Source organism: Nyctereutes procyonoides, unplaced genomic scaffold (genome assembly GCF_905146905.1).
Source record: "Nyctereutes procyonoides isolate TBG_1078 unplaced genomic scaffold, NYPRO_anot_genome, whole genome shotgun sequence".
In the NCBI taxonomy this organism is placed as follows: domain Eukaryota; kingdom Metazoa; phylum Chordata; class Mammalia; order Carnivora; family Canidae; genus Nyctereutes; species Nyctereutes procyonoides.
Window position 1 is genome coordinate 22,478,838 of NW_026575049.1, and position 24,623 is coordinate 22,503,460.

A 24,623-nucleotide genomic window follows, 5' to 3' on the forward strand; every position below is an offset into this window, starting at 1 on the left:
CAGATCCTAAAACGCATATGGAAACCCAAGGGCTCCCAAATAGCCAAAACAATCTCAAAGAAGAAGAAAAGACTCGGAGAACTCACACTTCCTGGTTTCAAACGTAACCAAAAAGCTAAGGGAATAAAAACACGTGGCGCTGGTGTAAGGACAGACACAGAGATTGCTTGGCTAGGACACCAAAAGCACAAACCACAAAAAGAAACAAAAGATAAACTGGACTTAACACTAAAAACTTTCATCCTTCACAGGATAACCAGCAGGAAGGTAAGAAGCCCACCAAATGGGAAAAGATTTTGCTAAATCCTCTGAGACAGGCTCTATCTAGAACATGAGAAGCGCTCTTACGACTCAACAATAAAAAGACAACCAATTTTAAAACGGGCAAAAGAGCCGGAGAGACATTTCTCCAAAGCAGCACATGCATGCCCGATGCATGAAAAGGTGGCCAACGTCACCAGCAACTGGGCAAATGCAAATCAAAGCCACGGTGAGATGCCAGGTCATGGCAACTCGGGTGGCGAGCACGAAAAAGATGCGCAATAACAAGCGTCGGCAAGGATGTGGGGACACTGGGAACCCTTCTCATGTCGCTGAGGGGATGTAAAATGGTACAGCTCCCCGCAGGGAGCCTGCTTCTCCCTCTGCCTGTGTCTCTGCCTCTCTCTGTGTGTCTCTCAGGAATAAATAAATAAAATCTTAAAAAAAAAAAAAAAAAAAACAGTGCAGCTGCTCCGCAGAACAGCATGGCAGTTTCCCAAAAGGTGAGACAGAGAATTATCTTCCGACCCCACAATCTCACGCCCAAGTTCGCACTGGAGAACTAAAAACACCTGTCCGTGCAAAAATCTCGTACACAGATGTTCTAAATATTCACTATTCAAGACCATGAAAAGGCGGAAACAAGCTGAGGTCCACCCGCCAACAGATGAAGGTCCCTCCATACAGTAAATAGTATTCGGCCATAAAAAGGAACCAAGTACTGACACCTGTTACGGACAAACCTTTCCATCATGCCAAGGGATAGAAAAAGGCCACAAAAGGCCACCGACTGGGACACCTGGATGGCTCAGCGGTGGAGCGTCTGCCTTTGGCCCAGGGCGCGACCCCGGGGTCCTGGGAGCGAGTCCCGCATTGGGCTCCCTACAGGGAGCCTGCTTCTCCCTCTCCCTGTGTCTCTGCCTCTCTCTGAGTCTCTTAGGAATAAATAAATAAATCTTAAAAAACAAAATCTACTGAGGCGACGGTCGCACGACTCTGGGAGGAGACTCATGACCACTGATCTGCTCGGGGTGCGAATTCTGTCTCAATGAGGCGGCCGTTCGGTTAATCTCTGGGATGCAGCTATGGACGCCGACTTCTGCGGGGCTGTTGTGAGGCTCGTGAGGTGGCATGGCTGGCAGTTCCAGGCACCCACGGTGATCTGCGCAGATGTTCGCGTGGCCATCCCTGGAGCACTCTCGTGTCAAAGGCTCCTTCCTGATTTACTCAGCTACTCAGCATGACCAGCGGCACCTAGTATATGCCAGGCAGCCCCCCCGCCCGTCCCGATCCCGGACATGGGAGATAATGAACATGACCTAATCTCTGCCCCACGTGAGGCAGTTAAGGTGTCACGGCAGCTTACTGGGAAGGGCATGTGCAGGAAGGGTCCACACAAGAGGACACAGGAGCCAGGCCCATGTGGTCCTCCCTCAGCTACTAAAAAGAGCTAGTCCCCACCCTGCTAGGGAGTCTCAGACCCTGCCACCTCTCTGATCTTATCTCTAACCACCATGCCCCTTGTCCACGAGGCTCCTGCCACACTGCCGTCCTTGCACATGCCAATCACGTGCATACCGCAGGACCTTTGCACCTGCTCTCGCCTCTATGGTAACATTCTTGCTTACAGCTCTCCATTCAAACGCCACCTCCCTGACCACCATACCTAGAACAGAGGGAGAGGAGAAGTGGCTACCCGCTTCTTGTTTTAGCTTCCATCGAAGCACGTGGCCATCTGACCATACGTTCGTTCACCAAACCTAACTCCCCAGCTGGCCTGTCTGCTCCACAAGGGCTGGACCTTTGTCTCGCTCAATGACACATTCCCCAGCGCCTACATTTGGATCAGACCCACGGAAGGTGCTCCTGCAACCTGCAGCAGCGCTGCCTATAGGCCTGGCCGGTCTCTTGGGCACACAGACATCTGGTCCCAGAGGCTGCCTGGCCTGGAGCTCAGTCCTGCCAGAAAATACAACTGACATTGTTTCTACTACAAAGAAATGAAAACTTAAAAATAAATAATAAATAAAAATAAAATAAATAAAAATCCCATCCGATCGCTGATCTGATCCATTATAAAACAGGACAGAAAAGGGATGAAAATCACACTCCCCACAGCAGGTTGCAGGGGTCGGCTCCGGGGAGCCAAAGCAATCCGGCCTCCAATTTCGCCGCCGTCCCCCCACCGAGACGTGACCTCCCCTGGGACACCACAAAGCAACTACCATCCTACGTCCCTGCCCGTCCATCTTAATCCTGTTTCCACACGAGACTTTTTTTTTTAATAAATTAATTTTTATTGGTGTTCAATTTACCAACATACAGAATAACACCCAGTGCTCATCCCGTCAAGCGTCCCCCTCAGTGCCCGTCACCCATTCACCCCCACCCCCCGCCCTCCTCCCCTTCCACCATCCCTAGTTCGTTTCCCAGAGTTAGGATTCTTTATGTTCTGTCTCCCTTTCTGATATTTCCCACACATTTCTTCTCCCTTCCCTTATATTCCCTTTCACTATTATTTATATATAGATGAATGAGAACATATAATGTCTGTCCTTCTCCGATTGACTTACTTCACTCAGCATAATACCCTCCAGTTCCATCCACGTTGAAGCAAATGGTGGGTATTTGTCGTTTCTAATGGCTGAGTAATATTCCACACGAGACTTCTTAAAGATAGCACCCCGTCGCTGTTTCCCGGACGTGCTCATTTGCAAACCCCAAATCCTGCAAGCAAATGTCTGGAACATACATTAATGATGCCCTTGGCGTGTGCTGTTTCACAGGCTGGCCTTCAGCAGAATAAAAAAAAAAAATCACTTTCCCTCTGGTTCCTTGTGAACGATAATCAGGATCTGCGGCCTGTCTCCCCCAAAGCTATGACAGTCATGTTTTAATCACTTCCAAACAGGCTCCTTGCCGCTTAAACCGCTGAGGAGGGCTGGGCTGCAGGCCGGGGGGGCGGGCGGAGGGGAAGCCGGCCGGAGCTGGGTGCCGGACAGGGAGGCATCACAGGGGCATCGCCACGCACCCCGGGCTCCTGCAGCACCGTCTTCCGCCCAGAGGATCATTTTCCTGCAGCCGGTTTTCTTCACGGGGACACGGAGAGGAAGCAAACCGAGCTTAACAACCAGGAAGAGTCTTGTCCAATAAACTGGGAAATGAGATGTGAGAAATCCGCTCACGGGGAGAAATGTGTACCCCGGTTAACGACATGGGCAGCCCGCCTTTGACCAGCGTGCCTGCAAGCATGCAAGCCTTTCTCTGGCTCTTCCTTCTGGAAGGCATGACAACTGCCACGCTCTCTTTCGAGGATCATTAAAAATATAAAGCATCTCCTCTGGAGGCTGCCGCCTGCCCGGGCCGTGCAGGTAGTTCCCCCATAAGGAGTCCAGGGAGCTTCTGGAGGATGCTGGGGACCCCAGCGCAGAGGGAGAGGACGGTGCGGGAAGTCGCTCAGGACGCACGTGCCCACCTCCCAAGCCTAGTCGCAGGCCTGGCCCTGCACCCCCGGCCCCCCCGCCCTCCCCAGGCCGCACCTGCCGCAGCGCCTGCCAGACGGCGATAACAGGGACTCATGCAGGTGATCTGCGGCACCCTCGCAACACCGCTGCGCTCCCCCGTCATCTGGGCCGGGACTGGAGTCAAGGCAGCGTGACCCCAAGTACACCTCGCCCCTTCAGCCCTTAACGTCACGCTATGCACAAAAGATGCTCAAAGACAATTTTTGGATGAGCAGCCTCATTCTTCCTGCCTGGCTTAGGTGGAGCCAGGGTTCTTTTTTTCTAAGAAGCAGAGGGCAGCTCATGATATTTTAAACGGTGACAGTCCTGGGGCAGGGGGGCAGGAGTGCTAAGTCTAGGACAGGGAGGGAGACAGGACAGGGGCCAAGATAAGAGGTAACAAAGGAGCAGATGATAAAGAGCAGAGCATGAAAACAAGGGGGCTGACGGTGCTTCCACAGAATCGTCCCTCGGTGCCCAGGCTGGGACGTGGCCAGCGGGTCGGGGTGCCAGCTGACCTCACCCCTGACCTGCTTGGGCTCGCGTGTGGTCCACACTTCCCACTGAAAACCCCGTTTCTGAGCAGAGAACCTCTGCAAAGAACCACTGGCAGGTGCCCCTTGCTGAGGCCTCCTCCTCAGACGTGATCAAGCCAGCGGTGTGGACAAGGAGAGACCACGGTGCAGAAAGGGGGTCAGAGAAGCAGTAAGAATCATGCAGGTCAAGTGCATGGAACCCAAAGATTGGCCACCCACACCCCCGGTTCCCAACAGGGGGAACCTTTGGGACCACCTGAGTCAGCATCCAATTCACAGGTGCCCCCCAACCCCTACCCCAGGCTCCCCAACTCTGTAGGTCTGGGGTGGGGAGAAAAGACCTGCCTTGTCCCTCAGCCGCATGCCCTCGCAGGTGGTTCCAACACACAACCTCATGCTGCTGCTGCCCGTCCAGCCCCCTCACCCATTCACTGCTCACCCTGCAAGTGGGAACCCGTGCCACCATGTGCGGGCACGTCCCCCCCGGCACTGGGGACGCGGCTGGGAGCGGAATGACGAGGCTTACTGCGCGGGACCCCCTTCCAGAGGGAGGAGATGAGTAAATGCACGGTTCCAGGCCACACGGGGTGTCGGCAGGGGCAGGGAGGAAGGGAGCCAGCTGGGACAAGGAGGTGGGGTGTGGATGGAGCACAGGGCCGGGGTGAGAGGGCTGGAGAACGTGTGTCTGCGGAGGGAGCATCACAAGAACACGGACACGTGGAGAAGAGGTCTCGGGCCTGGGGCTGCAAGTGCACAGGCCAGGTGCAGGCCGGCCTGGGCCTCAGCCTCTGGGGGGTGGTCTCCGGGGCCCCTGGAGCATCCTGCCGGGTGGTTTACACAGGGGCTTTGGGCTGGCCACAAAGGACCTATGTGGCTTAGGGCAGGGGCTTTGGGCCACACTCTATTCGCCACACGGGAGGGCTGGAGACAGGTTGGCCCCAGAGGGCAGTCAGGCAAACTGCGGGATGGCACCCCCATAACCACGCTGGACCACGAGGCTCAGGGAGCTTCCCTGGCTAGCAACGCCCAATGATACCATCGTATCGGTGCCACTAAGTGACACTGTGCATGAGGCCACCAGGAGAAGACACCTGGAAGTGTCACATTCGGTGCCCCCCTGGGCCTGCCCTATCTGCATCCTCCCTCAGCATCCTTGCACCGTGATGACCCATGACCGGGCGTGTGGCAGCACATGGTGAGTTTCGGGAGTCTTTCTAGTGTCAAACCTACAAGTCATCCTGAGGACCCCAAACGTGTAATCAGTGTCAGAAGTGAGGGTGGGCTTGGGGGATCCGCCTGCCTGACCTCACACCTGGGTGAGCACACGCTCAGCGGCAAGGAGGCCGGTGGCGCCAGCACAGCAAGCAAAAAGGGAAGGTGTTGGAAGTGATGCGGGCTGGGCTGCCCCCCACCCACATCACCCCCTGCCCCGGGACAGGCCGTGGTGCCGGCCGCCTGTCCCAGGAGAGGATGGCGGGCTGCCCCCACCCCCCGCCCAGCGAGGGGATGCTGAGGGGAGCAGACCCTGACTCGGACACCCCCAGGCCGCACAGCCTGCAGCCCACACACCCGGTGAACTTGCGTGAACCCAAGGCAGCCAAAGCTCAGCTCCAGCATCCCCTGTGCCACCGCCTGCATGTGTCTCTGTTGAAAAAGGCTCTCGCTGGTGAGAACTAATATTTCCTGCACGTTCCCGCACGCTGCCACTACAGCTACCAGCAAGGCACAGCCAGCCAACCCAGCGCACCCGTCCTGCTTGCTGCGTTAGCGCTCACTTTGGAAAATGCTTGATGAAGTGAAAAATATGCCGCCAGCCTGCCTCGAGATGCTGCTGCCTGCAGTCTGAAAGCAGTCAGAACCTTCCAGAAATTGCCCGTCTCCTGGCACATGCACTCCAGGCTGGCGGGAGGGCCGCAGGAGCAGAGCTCAGAGTCTCGCAGCTGGTCCTTCCAGGAACCGGGTGGCCAGCAGACCCAGCTGCTGGGGGCAGCAGTTTGGGGAAGGCAGGTGACTTAGCCTGGTGTCCCAGTTTCCTATGGCCACTCTAACAAAGGACCACAAATCTGGTGGCCGCCACAGCTGCAGGGTACTGTCTTACAGCCCTGGAGGTCAGAAATCCAAAGTCAGCCACACAGGGCTCTGGCCACTGGGTGTTGGGAGGCCTGGCTCCTTCTGGAGGTTCTCAGGGAGAATGTTTCCTCCCCTCCTGCAGCTTCTAGGCGATGCCCGCGTCCTTGGCGCACGGCCCCTTTCTGCACCTTCCAAGCCTGCGATGCTACACCTCCATCCACGGGCAAATCTCCCCTGCCCCGCCCTCTTCTAAGGACCCTCGTGCAGGGACCGGGCCCACCCGGGAGACCCAGCATCATCTCCCAAACCAAGACCCCTGCGTTACATCTCCAGGGCCCCCTTGCCACGTAAGGAGGTAACAGTATTCACATCGACATCTTCAGCGGCCAGGACTCAGCCCACCACCCCGCGGTTCCCCAGAAAGCAAGCTCAGGGCCAAGCTCACCGCTGCTCTCTTGCTGGGGTGCCAGGGGGGGCAACCCTAGACTAGCAAGAGGGAGCAGGAAGGAGGGGAGGCAGGGGTACCACTGAGCTGACCACAGCTTTGTAAGAAAACTGGAGCATGGCCCTCCCAATCACCCAGTGGGGAACTAAGGCAGAGGCGCTCACTCTTCAGTGCCTTCTGGGCCTTCGTCCTACTTTGTCTGATGGGGCACGGACCTGCCCGTGCCGCCAGCCGCTCTCACCAGCACACCCCATACCCTGCAACGTGGCCCGTCAGCCACATCCGGGATCCAGAAGAGGTGGAGTACCCAGAGCCCACAGTCAGGTCCCGCTGGGCCGGCCACCTGGATGAGGAGACGCTCTGGTCCCCTCCATGTGGCCTGAGGAAGGGCGTGCAGCTGGCCAGCCCTCTCCCTGGAGGGGCCGAAACAGCCTGTGGTCTTAGGAGAGGCAGCAGCACCAGAGAAGCCCACGGGGCCCGGTGAATCCCAGAGGAGCTGAAGCAGACCCCACACAGGAGGAAGGTGATCTGATGACCACCTCGCCACTCCCGGGGCCCGACGTGGCACCCGACATTCAACCCGGGCTCCGTGAACACGGTGCCAGATGGCTAGACCCATTCAGGCCCGTGCACGTCACTAACACGTGGTATAACCTGGCGGTGCCTCTCCCCTCGGTCCCCATGGGAACGTGAGGATGGCACCAGCTCCCCTGGGGGTGTCCCAGGGAGGCAATGCTTGCCAGCTCTCCAGCTTTGCTCAAACGCTGGAAGAAGCAGAAAGCAGAAAGCCGTTTGTGGCGGGTAACACAACGTGTCAGCCGGACGGGGCCACCGAAGGCCCAGACGGCGGTTCCAACCTTCCTTCTGGCTGCGTCGGTGAGGATGCTTCCAGATTAGCATTAAAACTGGTGGACTGAGCAAAGTGGAGCCTCTCCCGACAACGTGGATGGCCGTGGACACAGGCCTCATGCAACCCACTGGGGGCCCAAATAGCACAAAAATGTGGCTAAAATGAGGAAGGCGGGATTCACCGTCCCCTACCTGATGGCCTCGGACCTACACCACCTGCTCTCAGGCGTCTCCACTGCAGGAGGCAGATCGTGTGACTCCAATCCCGTGAGCCAGTTTGTCATAATAAATCTCCTACATGGAGATGGATGGATGGACGGACGGATGGATCCATTCTGTTGGTTCTGTTTCCCTGGAGAAGCCTCACTGAGGCAGCACAGACCCTTTGTGCTACTGAGGCATCCCCCGTAGTGACATTTTGGCGGCTGAAAGACAGGGTCCCTTTCCTCATCAACGTTCTTGTGTTCAGAGGAACAGAGCGGGTATTCAACGGAGAAAAAACATTCTTCATAAAGCAAACCAGGTAACCTAAGTTGCTAAGCGGGTCCTAACATGGACCGTTTCCTGGTCATTTTTTTCAGGATGCCAGTGTTTTACAGGACGCAGCTTGCAAAGATTTTCCTTATCCTGCATCAGCGGCTGTGAGAACTCGGTCTGCACCACCCCGGGTCCAACAGCGCTGACTAAGGTGGAGAAGCTTTTTGAAAAGTGCTTCTAGGGAGCACCTGGGTGGCTCAGCAGTTGAGCGTCTGCCTTTGGCTCAGGCCATGATCCCGGGGTCCTGGAATCAAGTCCCACATCCGGCTCCTCGCAGGGAGCCTGCTTCTCCCTCTGCCTGGGTCTCTGCCTCTCTCTGTGTCTCTCATGAATAAATAAATAAGATTTAAAAAAGAAAGAAAAAGAAAAGCACTTCTAACAGCCTCCGTCGGCGGCATGGACTGTCCTACGTGGCGTCCGCAGAGCCCGGGGGTCACCCGCATCGGCCTCAGGCTGCAGAAGTGAGAGCTTTCCCACGGCCAGCTGCTCTAGTGCGGAGCAGAGCCTCTCGGGGCGAGGACGCTGTCAGCACCCAAGCCTTTGCTCATCCATCGGTGGGGATTAACTTCTGAAGCCCTATTGTGGCTCAGATCAGAACACTCAAAACTGCAATCGGCACTCAGACACGCCAAGATGCCATAAATAGGCCTCACTGCTGAGCCGGAACTCAGAAACCAGGCTAAGGAGACAGAAGCCACCGCTGACGCCCCGAGGCGGCCATGGGGCCCCCAGCCCTCCTGTCACTGCTTCCCTGACCCGCGGGACCAGCTCTGGGGCTCGGCCCCTTGCCCTCTACCCCCACCCGGCCCAGCCGTCGCCCACCGCAGCCCAGAAGGAATGCACTGACCGGGGTGCCCCTTACCTTGACAAGCTCCTTGAATTTGGGGTCGTCCTTGGAGGTGGGGTCGATCATCGTGCGCTCCTCGTTCTCCTCTGCAGGGGAGGGGGGAGTTGCGGTCAAGCACTAGTGGGAGTGGCAGGGGTGCAGGGACAGCTGGCTGCCCCTGCCCAAAGTGGGGGACAGGGATTGAGAGCAGAGACCCCAGTCATCGTCCCGGGGGGGTCACCCCACCAGCCCTGCGCAGCCACACATCCCTTCTCCCGAAAGGGAGGCAGCCATCCTCTACCACCACCACCCCCAGCCGGGGAAGAAGGGCGAGGGAGGCATGTACACGGCCTGAATCTGCGGGAAAAGCACCGCACAGCAACCGTTAATAAATACGTGCACTGACAAAGCTCACCATTCTGTAAAATATTAGGGCAAAAAAATTTTTTAATTGCAAAAAAGAAAAAGGAAGGCGGTGACATTTCCCAATAAAATGTGTTCATCCCCGTCCTGTTTATTTGTTACCCACAACCAGGCCTTGATCCACAGACAGTGGGGCCCAGCGAGCTGCTCCAGAGGGACAACGGGGAGGAGGGGCGCCAGCGGGAACGACCCCGGAGGCCGGGCGCCATCCAGAACAAAGCGGAGCAGCGTCCCCGGGGAAGGAGACCCACGTGGTGGGTCCCACTCAGCACGCCCGGGGCCCGGGTGGGACAGCTCTAGCTTGGGCAGAGCTTAGGGCCTATTAACTATGTTGACGTCTTGGGGCCTGGGGACCTAGAGACACTGCTCCTCCTAGGACTGGCCAGTCCCCAAGACAGCAAACAAGTCCCCTGTGACTGCCTTTGATGCACACACCCCCCCTCAGAGCCCACCCCCAGCCGCCACCTGTTCTCCTGGGCTCTCATGCTCCCAGCCCACCAGACCCTGCCCAAACCCCCCGGGGCCCGGTACAGACGGCTCGGAAAGCCCCCAGAGCCCACCAAGAGTATCCTACTCTCTAGTTGGCACCTGCCCGCCCTACCCCCACCCAGCCCTTCCCATGAGAAAAGAGAGGCCACATCTTCCCCGACCTCGGGAACTGCGCCTGTGACGGGCTGTGTCCTCAACGGCAGCCAACCCTCGACCCGTTGGCCTTGTCGTCGTGCGGACGGCGTTTGAAATCACAGAGGCAGAAGCTTACAGAAGAAGGCTGGATTATTTTTTTCCCCTACAGACATTTCTAAACGTGACCTTGAGCTAGGAGCCCAGATGCTCTCTCGGATGACCCCCCGCTCGCTCGCCGCCCCCTGCTTGGCATCTGATCACCAGGCCACGGCTCTGGGGCTCCCCCACCCCAGCCTTGCCAGCCGCGGGGGCTCAGTGACGTTGCAACCAGGGGGCTGGCGGGACCCACGGTACCTAGCAGCATGTCTTCGGGGTGAACATCCGCCAAGGCGGGGGACATCGGCGAGTTGATGGCATGTCTGCCTTCTTCCTGCAGGTCACTCACTGTCGAGAAAGGAGAGCACGGGTCAGTGTAAATACGGTGCCGTGGCCTCGCGTGCCGGCCGCGGAAACACAGGCATCAACGCCTGCTTTGGAAGCATTTAACAAACATTCCTCAATGGCCTGTCGCCCAGAAAGAGTCCGAGCAAAAAATGCTCTGAACCAAGAATACATCCTGCAGCTCTTCCCTCTTACGCCAAGTATTTCCCGATGCCCGCCAAGCCCTGCCAGTCTGTTTCCACTGCTCTCTGGAATACATGACTCAGACACGGAAGCTTCTGGATGCTTCCAGATCCGCCCAACACCCCAGAGATGGACCAAGCTGGATTTGCAGCGACAGGGCCTGCAAAGGAGAAAGGAGGGACCCCCTGCTCCGCTCCCCCGCTCCCTGGAGAGTCGTGTCCTCAGCGGTGGGATCTGGGGGCGGAGGCCACTCCCAGCCCACACGCAGGCAAGTCCAGAATTGAAGGCAATGCTGTTGTCGATGGTCAGGTTCAAGGGGATGGAAACCGGACGGCGGGGGTGGCCAGCGCTAGGGGCGCTAGAGCACAGAACAGAATCTAACAAACCAGACCCGAGGCTTCAAGCTGGCGGGGCTGTGACCTGCAGTGTGGACATGGGCATCTGCCGTGTGTGTGTGCATGGGTGTGTGTGGGTGTGCACACATGAGTGCGTATGTGCGTCCAGGTACCCCTGGGACTCGAGCTTCCAGCCCCAAGATCTGATTCAATGGGTGGGGCCCGGGCACCTGCTGCCTTTGGCGGCCCTGGTCGAGAGCCCCGTTCTCTGGCAACCATCGCCGTCCCCGACCAACCACATGCCATGCACCGGCCTCTTCTGGGTGACTCCCCCCCATCACCAGTGTGCCAGGGCCTTCTCTCCCACATGAAAACCTGTTTCTGTTTCCAATGCCGTGGTTAACGCGCCCGATCTCGTCTGCTCGGAAGCTAAGCAGGGTCGGGCCTGGTTAGTACTTGGAAAGGAGTCCAGTGCCGTGGTTGCCTCAAACCGTTCACACTGCCTATCCGGGCATCTGAAGAGTAACCAAGGGGACAGGGCCTAAGGCTTGGGAGCGGGCAGGCTGGGGTGGTCCTCCCTCCCCGGCAACTTTGCTGGCGGTGCAACCCCAGGCAAGTCCCAGTAACCCCTCAGGACCCCCTGGGAGGACGAACGACGATGAACGTAGGTCTCCAGCCCCAAGCCAGGCACACGCTGGGCTCTGTGGACCAGCGCCTCCACCTGGCACGAGGACAACAGCAGTGGCCCCCAGGCTGCCGTGTCTCACGTCAGGGAAGGTGCTGAGACCAGGCTTTTTACAAAGGAGACTCTCGCATCCCCATGTCCCACAGCAGCACAATTTCACAAAAGGAGCAAGACATGATCTATAGCTACCCGCACGACGCCACGCTATCCGCCCGTGGAAAGGAAGGACCTCCTGACACTGCTGCCACGCGATGAACCTCGAGGGCAGCACGCCGCGTGACACGGCCACAGAACAAACACTGCACGACTGCAGTCACGCGGTGAGGGACCCAGAGTCACCAGATCCACTGACACAAAGTCCGTGGGGGGAGGGGGCTCGTGTTTAACGTGGACGGGGTTTCAGTGCGGGCTGATGAAGAGCTTCAGGACAAGGGTGGCGGTGGCCTTACACGGTGAGCGGACCTAATGCTGCGGAAGTGCGCTCACAAAGGGTTAAAATGATACATTTTATGTTATGTATGTGTTGCCACAATAAAAAAAGAAAGGGAAGAAAAAAAGTGGACCCTCTGCCAACAACATCCCCGTCTGGAGCTGGAAGTCGGCCCCGCGGTCAGCCCCGCACACACACACCCCATCCCCGTCCTCCCCACCCCATGCACAGCCAACGTTTTCTCCCCAAACCCTTGGCTTAACTTTGTGCAAGACGCACACAAGTGCGATGAGGCACCCATGGGATCTGAGGCGCTGGGCGATAGTCCACAGATGCCCATGGGCCACCCTGGCTGGCTCAGGGGACAGCCACCACATTTCAGCAATTGCTTGTGCTACGTAGTGAGCTGCAAAGAGCATCCCAGCCAGCAAACCGCTCTCAGAGGCAGAAAAAGGAAAGCAGGAGGGGGGATACTGAGGGAGAGCTGGGTGTGCGCAGAGACCCTGAACTCCTAAATCCTAAGTCACAGAAGGACGGAGAGGCCAGGGAGGTCCCTTCGGGTCCAGGCGGTTGGAGATGCGCTTATGCTCACAGCCCGACAAGGGCTTCACCCACGCAGAGGGTGGCGCAGGTGGGGGCCTCCGGGCACAGGTGAGCCACGCAGCTGAGTCGTGACAACGAGCCTGTCACTAGGCTCAGGAAAGACGCCACCGGGTCCCGCGCTTCCCAGGACACAGGCCGCGTGCCAGAGTGACGGCGGGAGGGCAGCAGGGTGGACACTCAGAAAGGCTTCCAGGCACGCGGCCCCGCTACCTGACCTCAGAGACACGAGCAGGGGAACAGAGAGGAAACAGCATTTTCAAAGCATAGAAATTGGGTCACATGGAAACAGAGAAGTTTCCACGCCGCCCTGGACACCAAAGATAACACTAAACAGGACCCGAGATTTCTCGACCTTCCTAAACGAGAGACGCTCCCACAGACCCGCCCGGGCTCTGGCTCCACGGCACATTCCAAGGAGCTCGCCATGTGCAAAGCTCTGAAGGAAACAAGGACCGGGCCAGCAGACACGGGCCCGGGTCTGTGACCACAGGGCCCGGGGTTCGAATCCCACCTTACCACACGTGGGCATGTGGCCCGGAGGGGTCCCTTCACCTTGCCAGGCCTCAGTTTCCCCACCTGTAATGCGGGGGTGACAGCAGTGTCTGCCTGCCAGGGAGCAGTGAGGAATAAGTGAGATCATGAATTCTCGGCTCCTGGTTCGGGGGCACAGGCTCTGTGAAGGGGGGGCACAGGAAGGAGGTGGGAAAACAGACTCCAACAGAAGGACAAAGCGAGGAAAGAGTGAAGAAGGGGAGGCGTGGCTCTCCCGCACCCCAGGAAGGACCAGGGAAGGCTTCCTGGAGGAGGCAGCAATGGAGCGCGCAGCGCAGCCTTGAAAGACAGCAAGAATCTGGAGGCGGGGCTTTGGGACTCTGCAAAGCATACGGGTGACAGATGAGAGCCCAGACCCCGGAAGCCCCCCCGTGGCACCCACATCGATGCTGAACCACGGCAGATGCCTCTTTGGGACTCTGTTTCTCCCAGCCTGGGTTCCCCGAGGGACACAGCCCGTCGACAAGGATCTTTCCGTCTGAATCTGATTACCGTCCTTCCAAGGGTCAGTCTGACGTTTGGGAGGGAGGGGCTCCTCTCGAACCACGGCTTTTCCCCCAAGGACCCCACTCTGCCAGTTTTGCGGCTTTCCATTAATCCTGGAACGTTCTGGTTTTTAAAGTACCGGCCCATTTGCCAGAAACGCGAACACTTCAAAGATGCGAAACGCCGGCCGCCTTGAGTCACAGAGAAAGATCCGCTGGCCCGGGAGAGCTGGCGCCTGGTGCGCACGCCGGGTGTGGACATTCGGGGGTGGGGGGAGTGGGGGGCTCCGCGTCACGAGGCTGAGGACTCAGTGACGTCCTGAGGGTGCACTGCGGTTGCGAGATGCACGCCCTCATCCCCACAAAACCTGACAGCCAACCGCGAGGAAGTCGGTGGCAAAGGTTCCCGCTGCACCCAAGCTCACCTTCCAGGGGTGCCACTGTGTGGCCGGGGCGGGTGCAGAGGGGACCTGGGGTAGGGGGGAAGCCAGGAGATTGGGGGAGGCGATGGAGGCCAGGTCGGACAGCGGAGCCAAGGGGGAGCCCTGGATGGCACAGGTGCCCCTTCAGGGACGGCCACCCCCTCACCCAGCTGGGGGCAGGGGGCAGACCGGGACATGCAAACGGCAGTCTCCAGTCTTGTGAGCTTCACAAAAGTGAACGTTTAGGGTTTAGTACACTGTACAAACATGAGCAGATCATTCCAATTCTGTGGGCCCACCAGGGGCGACGGGTTTGCAACCGCAGGTCGCAGTGCACGCACCTGTCCCACCTGTCCGTGGAAGTGGATGGAGCGTCACTAATGTATCCTGAATACCTACTATGTGCCGGGTACCTTCCGCAACACCTGTTCACTACATCTCCTAACAAGCGTGTGAGGAGTGGCTGGGTCCTGGCTGGGCCGGCATCTGTTAGATGTGAAGGCACCTGATGCACGCGCCCCCCCCAGTGCCCAGGGAGCCCCAGAGTCAGGACTGACCCTGGTTCTACACGGTCTGGCGCCTCCCTGTGCCAAACTAAGTCCTACGCGCCTTCAAGCTTCAGCTTCCTGGCAACCTCTGCCAGGAAGCCGTCCTGGGTGCTCCCTTCCCACACCCGGGCTCCTCTGTGCCTAGCTCACATTGCGCAGCCCCACGACCTTCTCTTCCCCGGACCGTCTGCCCACCCACACCAGCGCTAAGTCAGCTCCTGCGCGCACCGTAGGTTTTCACATTTGAGGAGCCTCGCAACGGAAGGGAGGCTTCGAACCCTGGAGCTGGTCTGCTGGTTTCAGATCCCGGCTCGACCCCTGACGAGCTGATCCTGGGCAAGCTGCGTTATTTGCTCCGTGCCTCAGCTGCCATCTGTGAAATGGGGCATCGGTCGGAGAGGGATTACAAGGCTCAGTGAGCGGGGGCGCCGAACGATCGCTGGCATGCAGTAAGCGCTCGATACATGCGAGCTTTCAGCATCTGCTGGATCGATGTATACAGGCGTGTTTCCAAAGCCTGTTGGCTTTCCATCACCCCACCCAAGGACTGGGCAAGGCTTAAGAAAAAAAAAGAAAAAAAAAAAGAAAAACACCTCTCCGGCCTGGAATTACAAGCACATAAAAAGGAGGAAAGAACTGGAAGCTATAACCTCGACACTTGAAAGCACCTCATAAAGAGCCTGCCATGTACACCCCGGGCCAAATGCAAAGGTTCCATCTTTGATTTTTTTAAAAAAATCTTTTCCTTTGTATGGGTTTCATTTATTTATTTATACCCAGGCTCTTTCCAAAAAAAACAAGCTTTAAGGCAACTTGGGTTTGTTTTTTTTCTTTTTTCCCTTTGACATTACTGGGGAAGCAGGAGCCTGAAAGTGCCCGGCTCACAAAGCAAGGTCACCGACAGGGAAGCGTGAGTCTGAGCATACAAAGGTTCCTCAGCCTCTTTCGCTCCATGAGGGCCTGCGGGGGCAGGACTGGGGGGGGGATCACAACGCACCCCCTGCAGAGATGGGGTGCAGGAAGCCCACAGGGCACTCACCTGTGGGGCTTCATGGACCATACAAAGGCCTCCCGAGGGTGGGATGGGGGGCCCTGGCCTCGGAAGCTACGGCAGCAGCAACAATTCCATTTTCTGACATTTCAACACAGCAGCAATGTTTTGCCACCTGCAGAGGCTTTTTGCGCCATACATACGCTTCCTGGTTTTCGTGCAGAACAAAAGACCAGGAGGAGAATTTTCAGCCGCACCATGTGAACAGGATCAAAGAGAAAATCCCAACAAAACAGCGCGTCACCTGACCCACATCTTCAGGAGGAACCTGAAAATGGCAGGAGAGCGGCCTGGGTTTGTTCGGGACCCTCGACCCATGCTGGTCGAGACACACATGCTCCTAGTTAGGGCCGGTCCTCGAGGGGACTGGGCGGGCGGGAGGACCGAAGCTGCCCGGTGCTTAGGAGGACCCAACAGTGAGGCTCTCCAGGCCTCTGCAAATAGTGAGGGGTCGTTCTGTGCACTTGGAGGGGTCGTTCCTTTGCAGAACTCAGAGTTTCTCTGAATAATTAAATTCACCAGCCACAGAGATCTTAACACAGTGGTTCCGCTAGCAATGAGTCAAATTGTACTTCCTGTGAAGATCTCACAGCTCAGTTAGAAATAGGACCCCAGGGACACCTGGGTGGCTCAGTGGTTGAGTGCCTGCCTCCAGCTCAGGTCATGATCCCGGGGTCCTGGGATCGAGTCCTGCATCAGCCTTCCCACAGAGCCTGCTGCTCCCTCTGCCTGTGTCTCTGCCTCTGTGTGTGTGTGTGTCTCATGAATAAATGGATAAAATCTTAGAAATAAGAAAGAACGAAAGCAAGGAAGCAGGCCCCAGTAAAATCTCAGGCAGAGCAGACTGGACCACTAGGGGAGAGGAGGCTACACGGTAACCCTGTCTGACATCTGCAGAGACATTGCTCCAACACCAAGCTAGGATCAACGCTTGCGGGGAGAGGGGGATGTTTCGTTCTGGCACCACCACGCTTGCAAAGGCCCGGAAGTGTGAGGCCCGGTCCTTCCCAGGAGGCTACGATGCCCAGGTTCAATCTCCATGATTCTCAGGACAGTGGATGGATGGCAGCAACCGGCCCAAGGTCAAAGGCTGTGGGAGCTGCCGGCCGCCGGGGAGAGCCACTGCCCTTCCCAACCCGGATGTGGGACAAGAGAGAAATTACTTTCAGCAATCCAAGCAGGAAAACGTACAAGAAAGAGCCTCTTGACCTTTAAAGTGGCAGATCCGGTTTGTTTTTACCGAGGAATGGGATCTGGCCTTGTCACAAGGATGCTCGAGCTCCGTATATTTATGTATGTTTAACTCGCGGTAATTTCTCAGCAGGGGATTGAGTGTCTGAACTGTGCTGACAACACCACGGGAATAAGAAAGTACCCCAAACCGTAAGGGTGGCTCCACCGGCAAGGGTAGCTCTGCCGGGGCACGAGTTCCATCCCATTTCTGGAGACAAAATCAGTTTAGAGGCTAAAATAAATGTGTGAGAATTTCAATAAAGCAAAATCCAAAGCAGGTCAGCAGGTGCTCCTGAACCCCTTGACAGCTCGCAGCTGAAGGTCTCTCCTGTTCAGGCAGCAGCAAGCCCCGGGCTCTACAGCCCTACTGACCTAACGAGCATGGGTCAAAGGCCACCTAGGTACTGGCACTTGGCCGGACGCTCGGGGCCTGCCCTCATGCTGCCAAGAGTCTGGCACCGGCACCGGCAGCAGGCAGAGGGGAAGGATGTGCTGCAGCCCCTCCGCCCCCACAGCCTGGCCCAGCACCTGGCACCTGTAGAGAAGGCTCTAAGTGCACCACGTGTCACCGTGTTGCATTTTCAAAAGCAGGTTTCGAAACGATACAGCATGATGTTTATGCAAATGACACAATCAGAGACTCAGAACTACCTATTTCTAGGTGTATGCATCTAAATTCACACAGAAAAGATGGAAAGGCTCTGCTCCAGAATGACAGGGGCGGTGTTAGGTCTGGAAGGGACAAGGGCTGGGAGACGGGAAGGCTGGGCCACAGCCAGACATTCTGGTAGGAGTCGGTGCCTGTGGCCCCCGTGGGTCCCGAAGCCGGAGACAGCCAATCCTCCAGGGAAGGAGGCCCGGCCAGAGCCGAGCCTATCCTGAGGACTCACCTCTGGGGCGAGGAAGGACAGAAGAGCAGGACCCAGAGCCCAGCCGCAGAGCATCCAGACAGGTGTAGGGGGCGGCGGGGGTGCTCCATCCTGCAGGGAGAGCTGTGTGTCTGCGGCACAGCCCTGAGCAAGTCACAGGGGGCCACGCGCCCACAGCTTCGTGTGTGGGCAAGAGAGAAGCAGTGGGCTTGGGGGGTGAAGGATCAGATCTCCCCCAGGCAATTCTGTCAAGACCTCCAGGCTCCGGGAAATGCCTTCTTCTGGATGCAAGAGGCGTCTACGTGGCTAGAACCTCGGATTACCCTGTCCTCGGCTGCTCCTCTGTGCTTCTTCGGAACGGATCATCCCATGGCTTCTGTCTTAGGGCATACCAGGGACGTGCGTGCAGCCCAAATCAGGCTGGGAAAGGGGCAGGAGGTGGGCCAAGGGGCCATATCCTCAGGAACCCTGCCGGGTGAGACGGGAGCGGCCCAGAGACAACACCGTGGATACACCTGTCACCGCCCAGACGCCGGTCATGTCCCTTCCCATCAGCCGCCAGAGCCTGCCCAGGGCCCTCTGCTAACCGTGCACCCTCCCGGGCACTCAGCCAGGTCCCGAGCTTCACTGCACTCAGGATGCCCTGGACTAGAGGCGGATTCCAACCCAGCAGGCCTGGGCAGGGTCCAAGGCTTGGCGCCAATAACCGGCCCCAAGGTGATGTCACTGATGCCCGGTGGTCCGTGAGCCCAGGATCAACTCCTAGAGCCATGAGAACTTAGAGACAGCATCACCCCTCCCCCACCCCTGCTCCTGAAACCCAAACTGGCTTGCAGCTTTTGGTGTTCCTTTCAGAGACAAAGACGGGGGGGCCACAGTTCAACACCTTTCCACTTGGCCCGCACCTGCCACAGGTGCTTCCCTCCCCGGGAAGGAAGGAGGTCTACTGGGCACGTCTCCCACGTGCCAGCACACGAAGCTCCCCACCGCAGGCAAGATCTCGAAGAGACTGGGCCACATCCAAGCTGGCCCGGCCAGTTAGGGATGGATCCCACCCACCCTCGGCTGGCCGTGCCCCAAACCACATCATCTTCCCAATTCTGGTGGGACTGACAGGAAGCACGGAACACCTCCCACCGGTGGGGAGAACCCAGAACTTCACCCCTCCTCCAAATCCCTGTTCTCAATCTCGAGCCAAGTTCAGAGCTGCCGGGCCCGGCAGCAATAATGAATGAGTTCACTTGCCACCCCCGGCTCCTCCCAAGGCTCTCTTCTCCAAAGGGCTGGTTCCCACACCCTAGGAAAATGGGTTCAATGGTAGAAATGGGCCTTGGGGAGGGGGGCCCTCGGGATTCTCCCGGAGGCATTGCCAGCCCCAGTGGACACAGCAAGCGATCGGAGGGAGGCAGAGATCGAGTGAGGGGAGCTCAAGGCACAGCCCTGACCATGTGAAGCTACTGCAAACGATACCCTGATTCTGGAGCCACGGCTGGAGGCAAAAGGCCGCAAAATACAGACACACGCAAAGAACACAGAGGGAGGAACCAGGGTGCTGGGCAAGACAGGACCGACCTGAGAGTCCGCATCTTGTGTCCTGTCCCTAGGGCAGCCTGTGGGCAGAGGGGAGGAACCTGTCACCCCTGTCACCAGAATGGCCGCTCGGCCTCCCACAGGCCCTATCATGGCCTCTCCCCTTTGGCGGGTGACCGTCCTAGACCCAGCTGTTTCTCTTCCCCAGCACCTGTCACCTTCCTTCTGGCCACACAGAACCCAGCTTTCCCTTGGACAGAATCAGCAAGGACCCCTACCCCATTCTCAGGCCTTATAATCTATTAAGACAAAACGGAGAGACTAGTTTAGCAACCCTGTTTGTGTGCTGGATCAAGCCCAACCTGAGGTCAGCCCACAGGTGGCCCTTTCTTTTCAAGGCAGGACCCACGAATTCCACTTTGTTCTTCAACCACTTTGAGTTTCCTGTCATTTGCAAACAGAGTCCTATCTGATGCGACAGTCCTTCTGACACAGAAAGCTAACCAGTCGCTCCCTGGTGTAATCCACAGCGTGGCTCCCACTGGCGCCAAGGTAAAAGGCAAGCCCCCTGGAGAGGCACCCAAATGCTTGATGAGCACATGCCACCCCTCATCAAACCAGCTGCAGCTCCTGACTTCTGCACACACCTGCCAACGAGGCCACCCCAAAACCACTAGTGTCCATCACGCCGTTGCCCCAACTGTCCCCAGCACCAGAGATGCTCTTCATGGTCCATCTGGCTAACTCCACCCCATGCCCCAGCTTTGGCAAGGACAGCATTCTCTTTGCACTCATGACTCCAGACAGAGCGAGGGCTCCCCCTCTGGCTTCCTACAGCTCCCCTCACGTGTGATAACCATAATCTTTTGCTCCCTGTCATGTAGCTGCGGGGTGGGCCTGCCTCTCTGCCCCGTACCCTGGAGTGCGCAGGGGCCAGGTACTGTTCACAACCAAGACCTCACATCCTGCACAAAACCTGACATGTCATAAGCGCAAAAGATATCTTTTTTTTTAAAAGATTTTATTTATTTGAGAGAGAGAGAGAGTCAGGTGCGCATGAGGAGAGGGGAGGAGGAGAGGGAGAAGCAGGCTCCCCATTGAGCAGGGAACCCTATGCAGGACTCGATCCCAGGACCCCGGGATCATGACCTGCGGCAAAGGCAGACGCCCAACCACTGAGCCACCCAGGTGCCCCACGCAACAGATCTTTGTGGAAGGAACAAGGGACTACGTGTTTACATGGACAAAATGGAGCTGAACAGAGAATTTAGGTAAGGAGTCAGAAGAATGGGGAAAGCCGGGAAAACGGGGAACACATGGTGCTTGCAAAACATTCCACCTCCAGCCACTTAATTGGGTGGAAAAGGAGAGTTTCCATTAAGGCTTCCATTAGCCTGGCAGCCGTGGGTCGCCAAGGACCCAATTACCGCGATGTAGCGTGTGGATGGTGAGCACTCAGGGGAGGGATGCTGCTCCGCAATTAGGGACTTATTGGGACAAAGCTGCCTCTGGAGCCACATTCCCCAAACCTCGTCGGCTGGGGTGCGCGTCCGGACCGGCCACCTGCTGCAGGCACCCGCAGGAGAGGCCAGCGAGAACAAAGCGACCCACCCGTGTCCAGGAAAGTAGGTCCTCTGAATACAGAGAGTCGCTTAAGTACAAATATAAAAAAGGCTGGCGCTCAGAAGCTGATGTCAAACAGGTAATTTCCCTGGCCCAGATCAGGCCTTTTCTTCCCCTTTGCCCTGGGGGATCAGAAAAATGTGAGAATCACAGAGAAACGGCTTGTCTGTGGGAAGGAGAACAGGAAGAAAGACTTCTAGGTGAACGTGAAATGTCAGGTTTACCATATAAACCACCTGGCGAGCAGAAACCAGGACATGGGAGGGGCCCGGGCTCCCGGCTCAGAAAGGATGACTGATCCTGGAGGGACGGGGGATGATGTGGCCGGCTGCTCAGGAGGACAGCAAGTGGGTCAGCTTAGTCAAGTCCCCTCCCGGATGCAGCAGTCAGGATCCTCAGGGGCCGGATGCAGCGGCTGGACCAGCGCGAGGCCAGGGGCGTGCTCCGCAATCTGCGGGTCTCGGCTCCCAGTCCCTCTCTTCCAGGCCACCTCCCACCCTGTCTCAAGACTTTGTCCCCCCAACACAGCCCATCAGGCCATGCCTCTACCCACAGACCATCCCCATATTCTAGTGCCTCCCCACACAAAGTCCAAATCCTTGCCCCTCGCATCCCAGCCCGACCCTCCACTGAGGAAGAGCACAGGGTCAGGCACAGCCAGGCCCCCGGGCCTTTGCTCGGGCTGTGACCCCTCCAAGAGGACCGTATCCTGCAGCTGCACCTGCCAGCCCAACACGCTGCACCTTTATAGTCCGCTGCAAACCTCTGCTCTTCCACCCGAAGCCCACCCCCCCATCCCCAGCCCAGGGCGGGCGCTGGTGTGGGCAGACTAGAGAACCCAGAGGCTCTGGAGGTCCGTCGTACAATGACCTTGGGCAGGGGCCGCGTCTCCTTCTGTCTTTCACTGTCTTTCCACTGCAGGGGGATGATAACCAGACAGGACTCTGAGGTTGTCGTGACAACTAATCAAACAAGCAGCAGCCGGGCGGTAAATGTCGGGTCTCCCCGTCCCGTGCCCCCACTAGCACCTGCACTGGGGAACAGGGAGGGCTTCGTGTCACACGGAGGCACCTGCCTGGCAAGTTCACCTGGCCCGCCGGGCACTTGCCACGCTGCGGGAACTCACAGCCACCCCTGCGTTCCCGGGTGGTGACCAGGGAGGCATGTGTGGATGTCTCCCTGCCAGATTTTAGACTCCCAGAGGCAGAGGCCAACCCCTAGCAACCCTAATGCCCCCAGAGGTGGGCCCCGCAGAGAGGACCCCACGAAAGCGCGCCCGCCTGACAGAACCAAGTCAAACCAAATCCCGAAAGCCTCAGGTGTGTGTAAGGATCGAGGGGTGTCATGGCTTCATCAGCTAACTGTTCAGAGGACGGGGGTGGGAGGTACCCCCACGTCACGGATTCTCAAAAAACCCAGACCCTGAAACAAAGCAAAGCAGGCGTGATCCAACCTCCAGGATCCTTCACTTACTGCTCGGGCATCACCACGAAATGCTTTATATGGTGGCTGAGCATTTAGAACAGACACTAATTGGGCTGAATTATAACAGAGCCTCAACTCTACGTAAAACATCAGGATGGCAGCTGGACGGTGCCAGCAACACAGTGTGACCCACCCCACCCCCCAGCCACCCCCACCACATCAACTCCCCAAGAAGTCCCTGGTGGGAGCCGAGGCCAGCCACTGTGGGTGGTGACCGGCGACCAGGAGAAGGAAGCCACGGAGCCCGCGGAAGGCTCAGAAGCACTGCTCAAGTGACTCACAGTGAAATCAAAATGCAGCCGCGTGCCAGGAGCAACGGATGGCGGAGTGGGCTCCCCCGGCAAATGTGCCTCCCTGGGGATGGGCAAGAGCCCTGGCTTCCCGGGGCCCTCGAGGGCCACCGTCACTTAACGGGCGCTCTTTGGTATCTGTGATCTGATGAACAGCTGGACCCACGCCCCGAGGCCGGCCTCCCCCGGCCCCCAAAAGGGCCATCCAGGTTCGCCTCCCGCATTCTCAGTCCCCCGCTTAGCACAAACGCCTGGCAATCACTGCATCCTGGCTGCGTTCATGCTAATCTGGATGTGATGTATGTGCTCTGTTCCCTTGATTTGGGGATGGTGCATTTATCACATTTCCACCAATCAATCGTGCTGGGTTTTGGTGAGTACGTGGAAGCAATTTCAATCACTGGCCATGAAAATCTGTCATAAGTTAACAAAAAAGGGAGAAAGAGCCTAAAATAAGCAGAAGGTGGGGGCAGAGGGCTGAAAGCATCCCAAGAGACCCAGAATTATCCAAAAAGCCACATGGATGTCTCCCCTGTGTACTTATCAGCTGCGGCCAGGGGCCCCCTGCCCCGCTCAGGAGCCGAACGATGCCAGGGTGCCCCACCAAAGCAGGAGGTTATGAAATCCGCTGATCATTTCCAGGAGCGGGGCGAGCCCAACGAGCTTAATGCACTGGGAGAGAAATGTGCTTAATAAAGAGAAAAGAGAAACGGCAATGCAGAAGTAAGCCTGGTGAAGCAAGTGCGGCTGGTCCCTGCGCTGCAAACTCGTATTAATTAATCTGATCGGTAAAGTCCCATCGTATTCAGGGAAGTCCAAAGTGTGCTCTGCTGAGAAAATAAGAAGATTAAATCATTAAGTCGTTAAAAAAAAAAATTCTCTGTGCACCTGCCACCAGAGACCTCGGGGGAGGGGGGTGGATTAGAGAATTCGGGGAGGACACGGTCGGCGGGACAGCGCCCTCTCGTGGCCCATCTCCACGGCCGATGCGAGACCAGACTCCCTCTGCACAGATGCCACCCAGAGAGTCTGAGCGGATGGGCGGATGCGCACCTGGGGGGCTGGCGGCCGCGTCCTCACCCGGAGATACTCCAGGGGCCCATGCGGCATCTCGGGCGGCCCCCCCTTGGGCAAGCACGGCTCCACCCTCGCTGAATGGATCCAACGGTCCAGACAACAAAGGAGAGGGACCTTCAGGACCCACCGGGGTTCCCGGAGACCAGCCTTTGGAGGGAAAGCCCCAAAGGGGCAGCTAGGGGCCAGTGGAGATTCCCATCCTGCCAGCCAAAGCAAGGCTCCCCTGCCCCTGGCACCCCACACGGTCCCAAGGGGCTGCGTCCTGTTGCTTTCCTTTCAAGCATGGTCACGTTTGAGGCAGATGCATGCACCTGTCAGAGGATGCGTGTCCACAGTGCTCTGGAAGGGCAGCCGCACGGGGCCCGGCCCACAGGAGGCACTCGGCGACACATGGCAAGTAAATGGTGGATTCGTGGACGAATGAACACGTGAATGCTGCAGGACCCTAACTGTCCCCTCTGTTGTTCCTCTTTGGAACTCACAGGAGCTATTTTCCTTTGGGGCCTCTGTGCCCTGCTAAATAACGCCCCCTTCCCCCACAGATGTCTCCACTCTGCTCCCTGTGACTCTACAAGGCAAAAGGGACTTTGCAGATATGATTAAGTTAAGGATTGTAAGATGAGGAGTTATCCCAATTAGCCAGGTGAGCCCAAAGAAGTTGTGAGGGTCCTTATAAAAAGGACACAGATGAGGGCACCTGGGTGGCT

At 57.6% G+C, this 24,623-nt stretch overlaps 1 protein-coding gene across 3 annotated transcripts in view; it reads right to left on the reverse strand.

Annotated features, from left to right (window-relative positions):
* Positions 1 to 24,623, reverse strand: part of PARVB (parvin beta) — a 96,812-nt gene that overhangs the window by 38,458 nt on the left and 33,731 nt on the right. For all 3 annotated transcript variants that reach the window (XM_055329397.1, XM_055329398.1, XM_055329400.1), the window contains exons 2-3: positions 10,429 to 10,518; positions 9,064 to 9,134 (exon numbers count right to left, since the gene is read on the reverse strand). In XM_055329397.1, the coding sequence (XP_055185372.1) occupies positions 9,064 to 9,134; positions 10,429 to 10,518 (161 nt within the window). The remainder of the gene's footprint in view (positions 1 to 9,063; positions 9,135 to 10,428; positions 10,519 to 24,623) is intronic.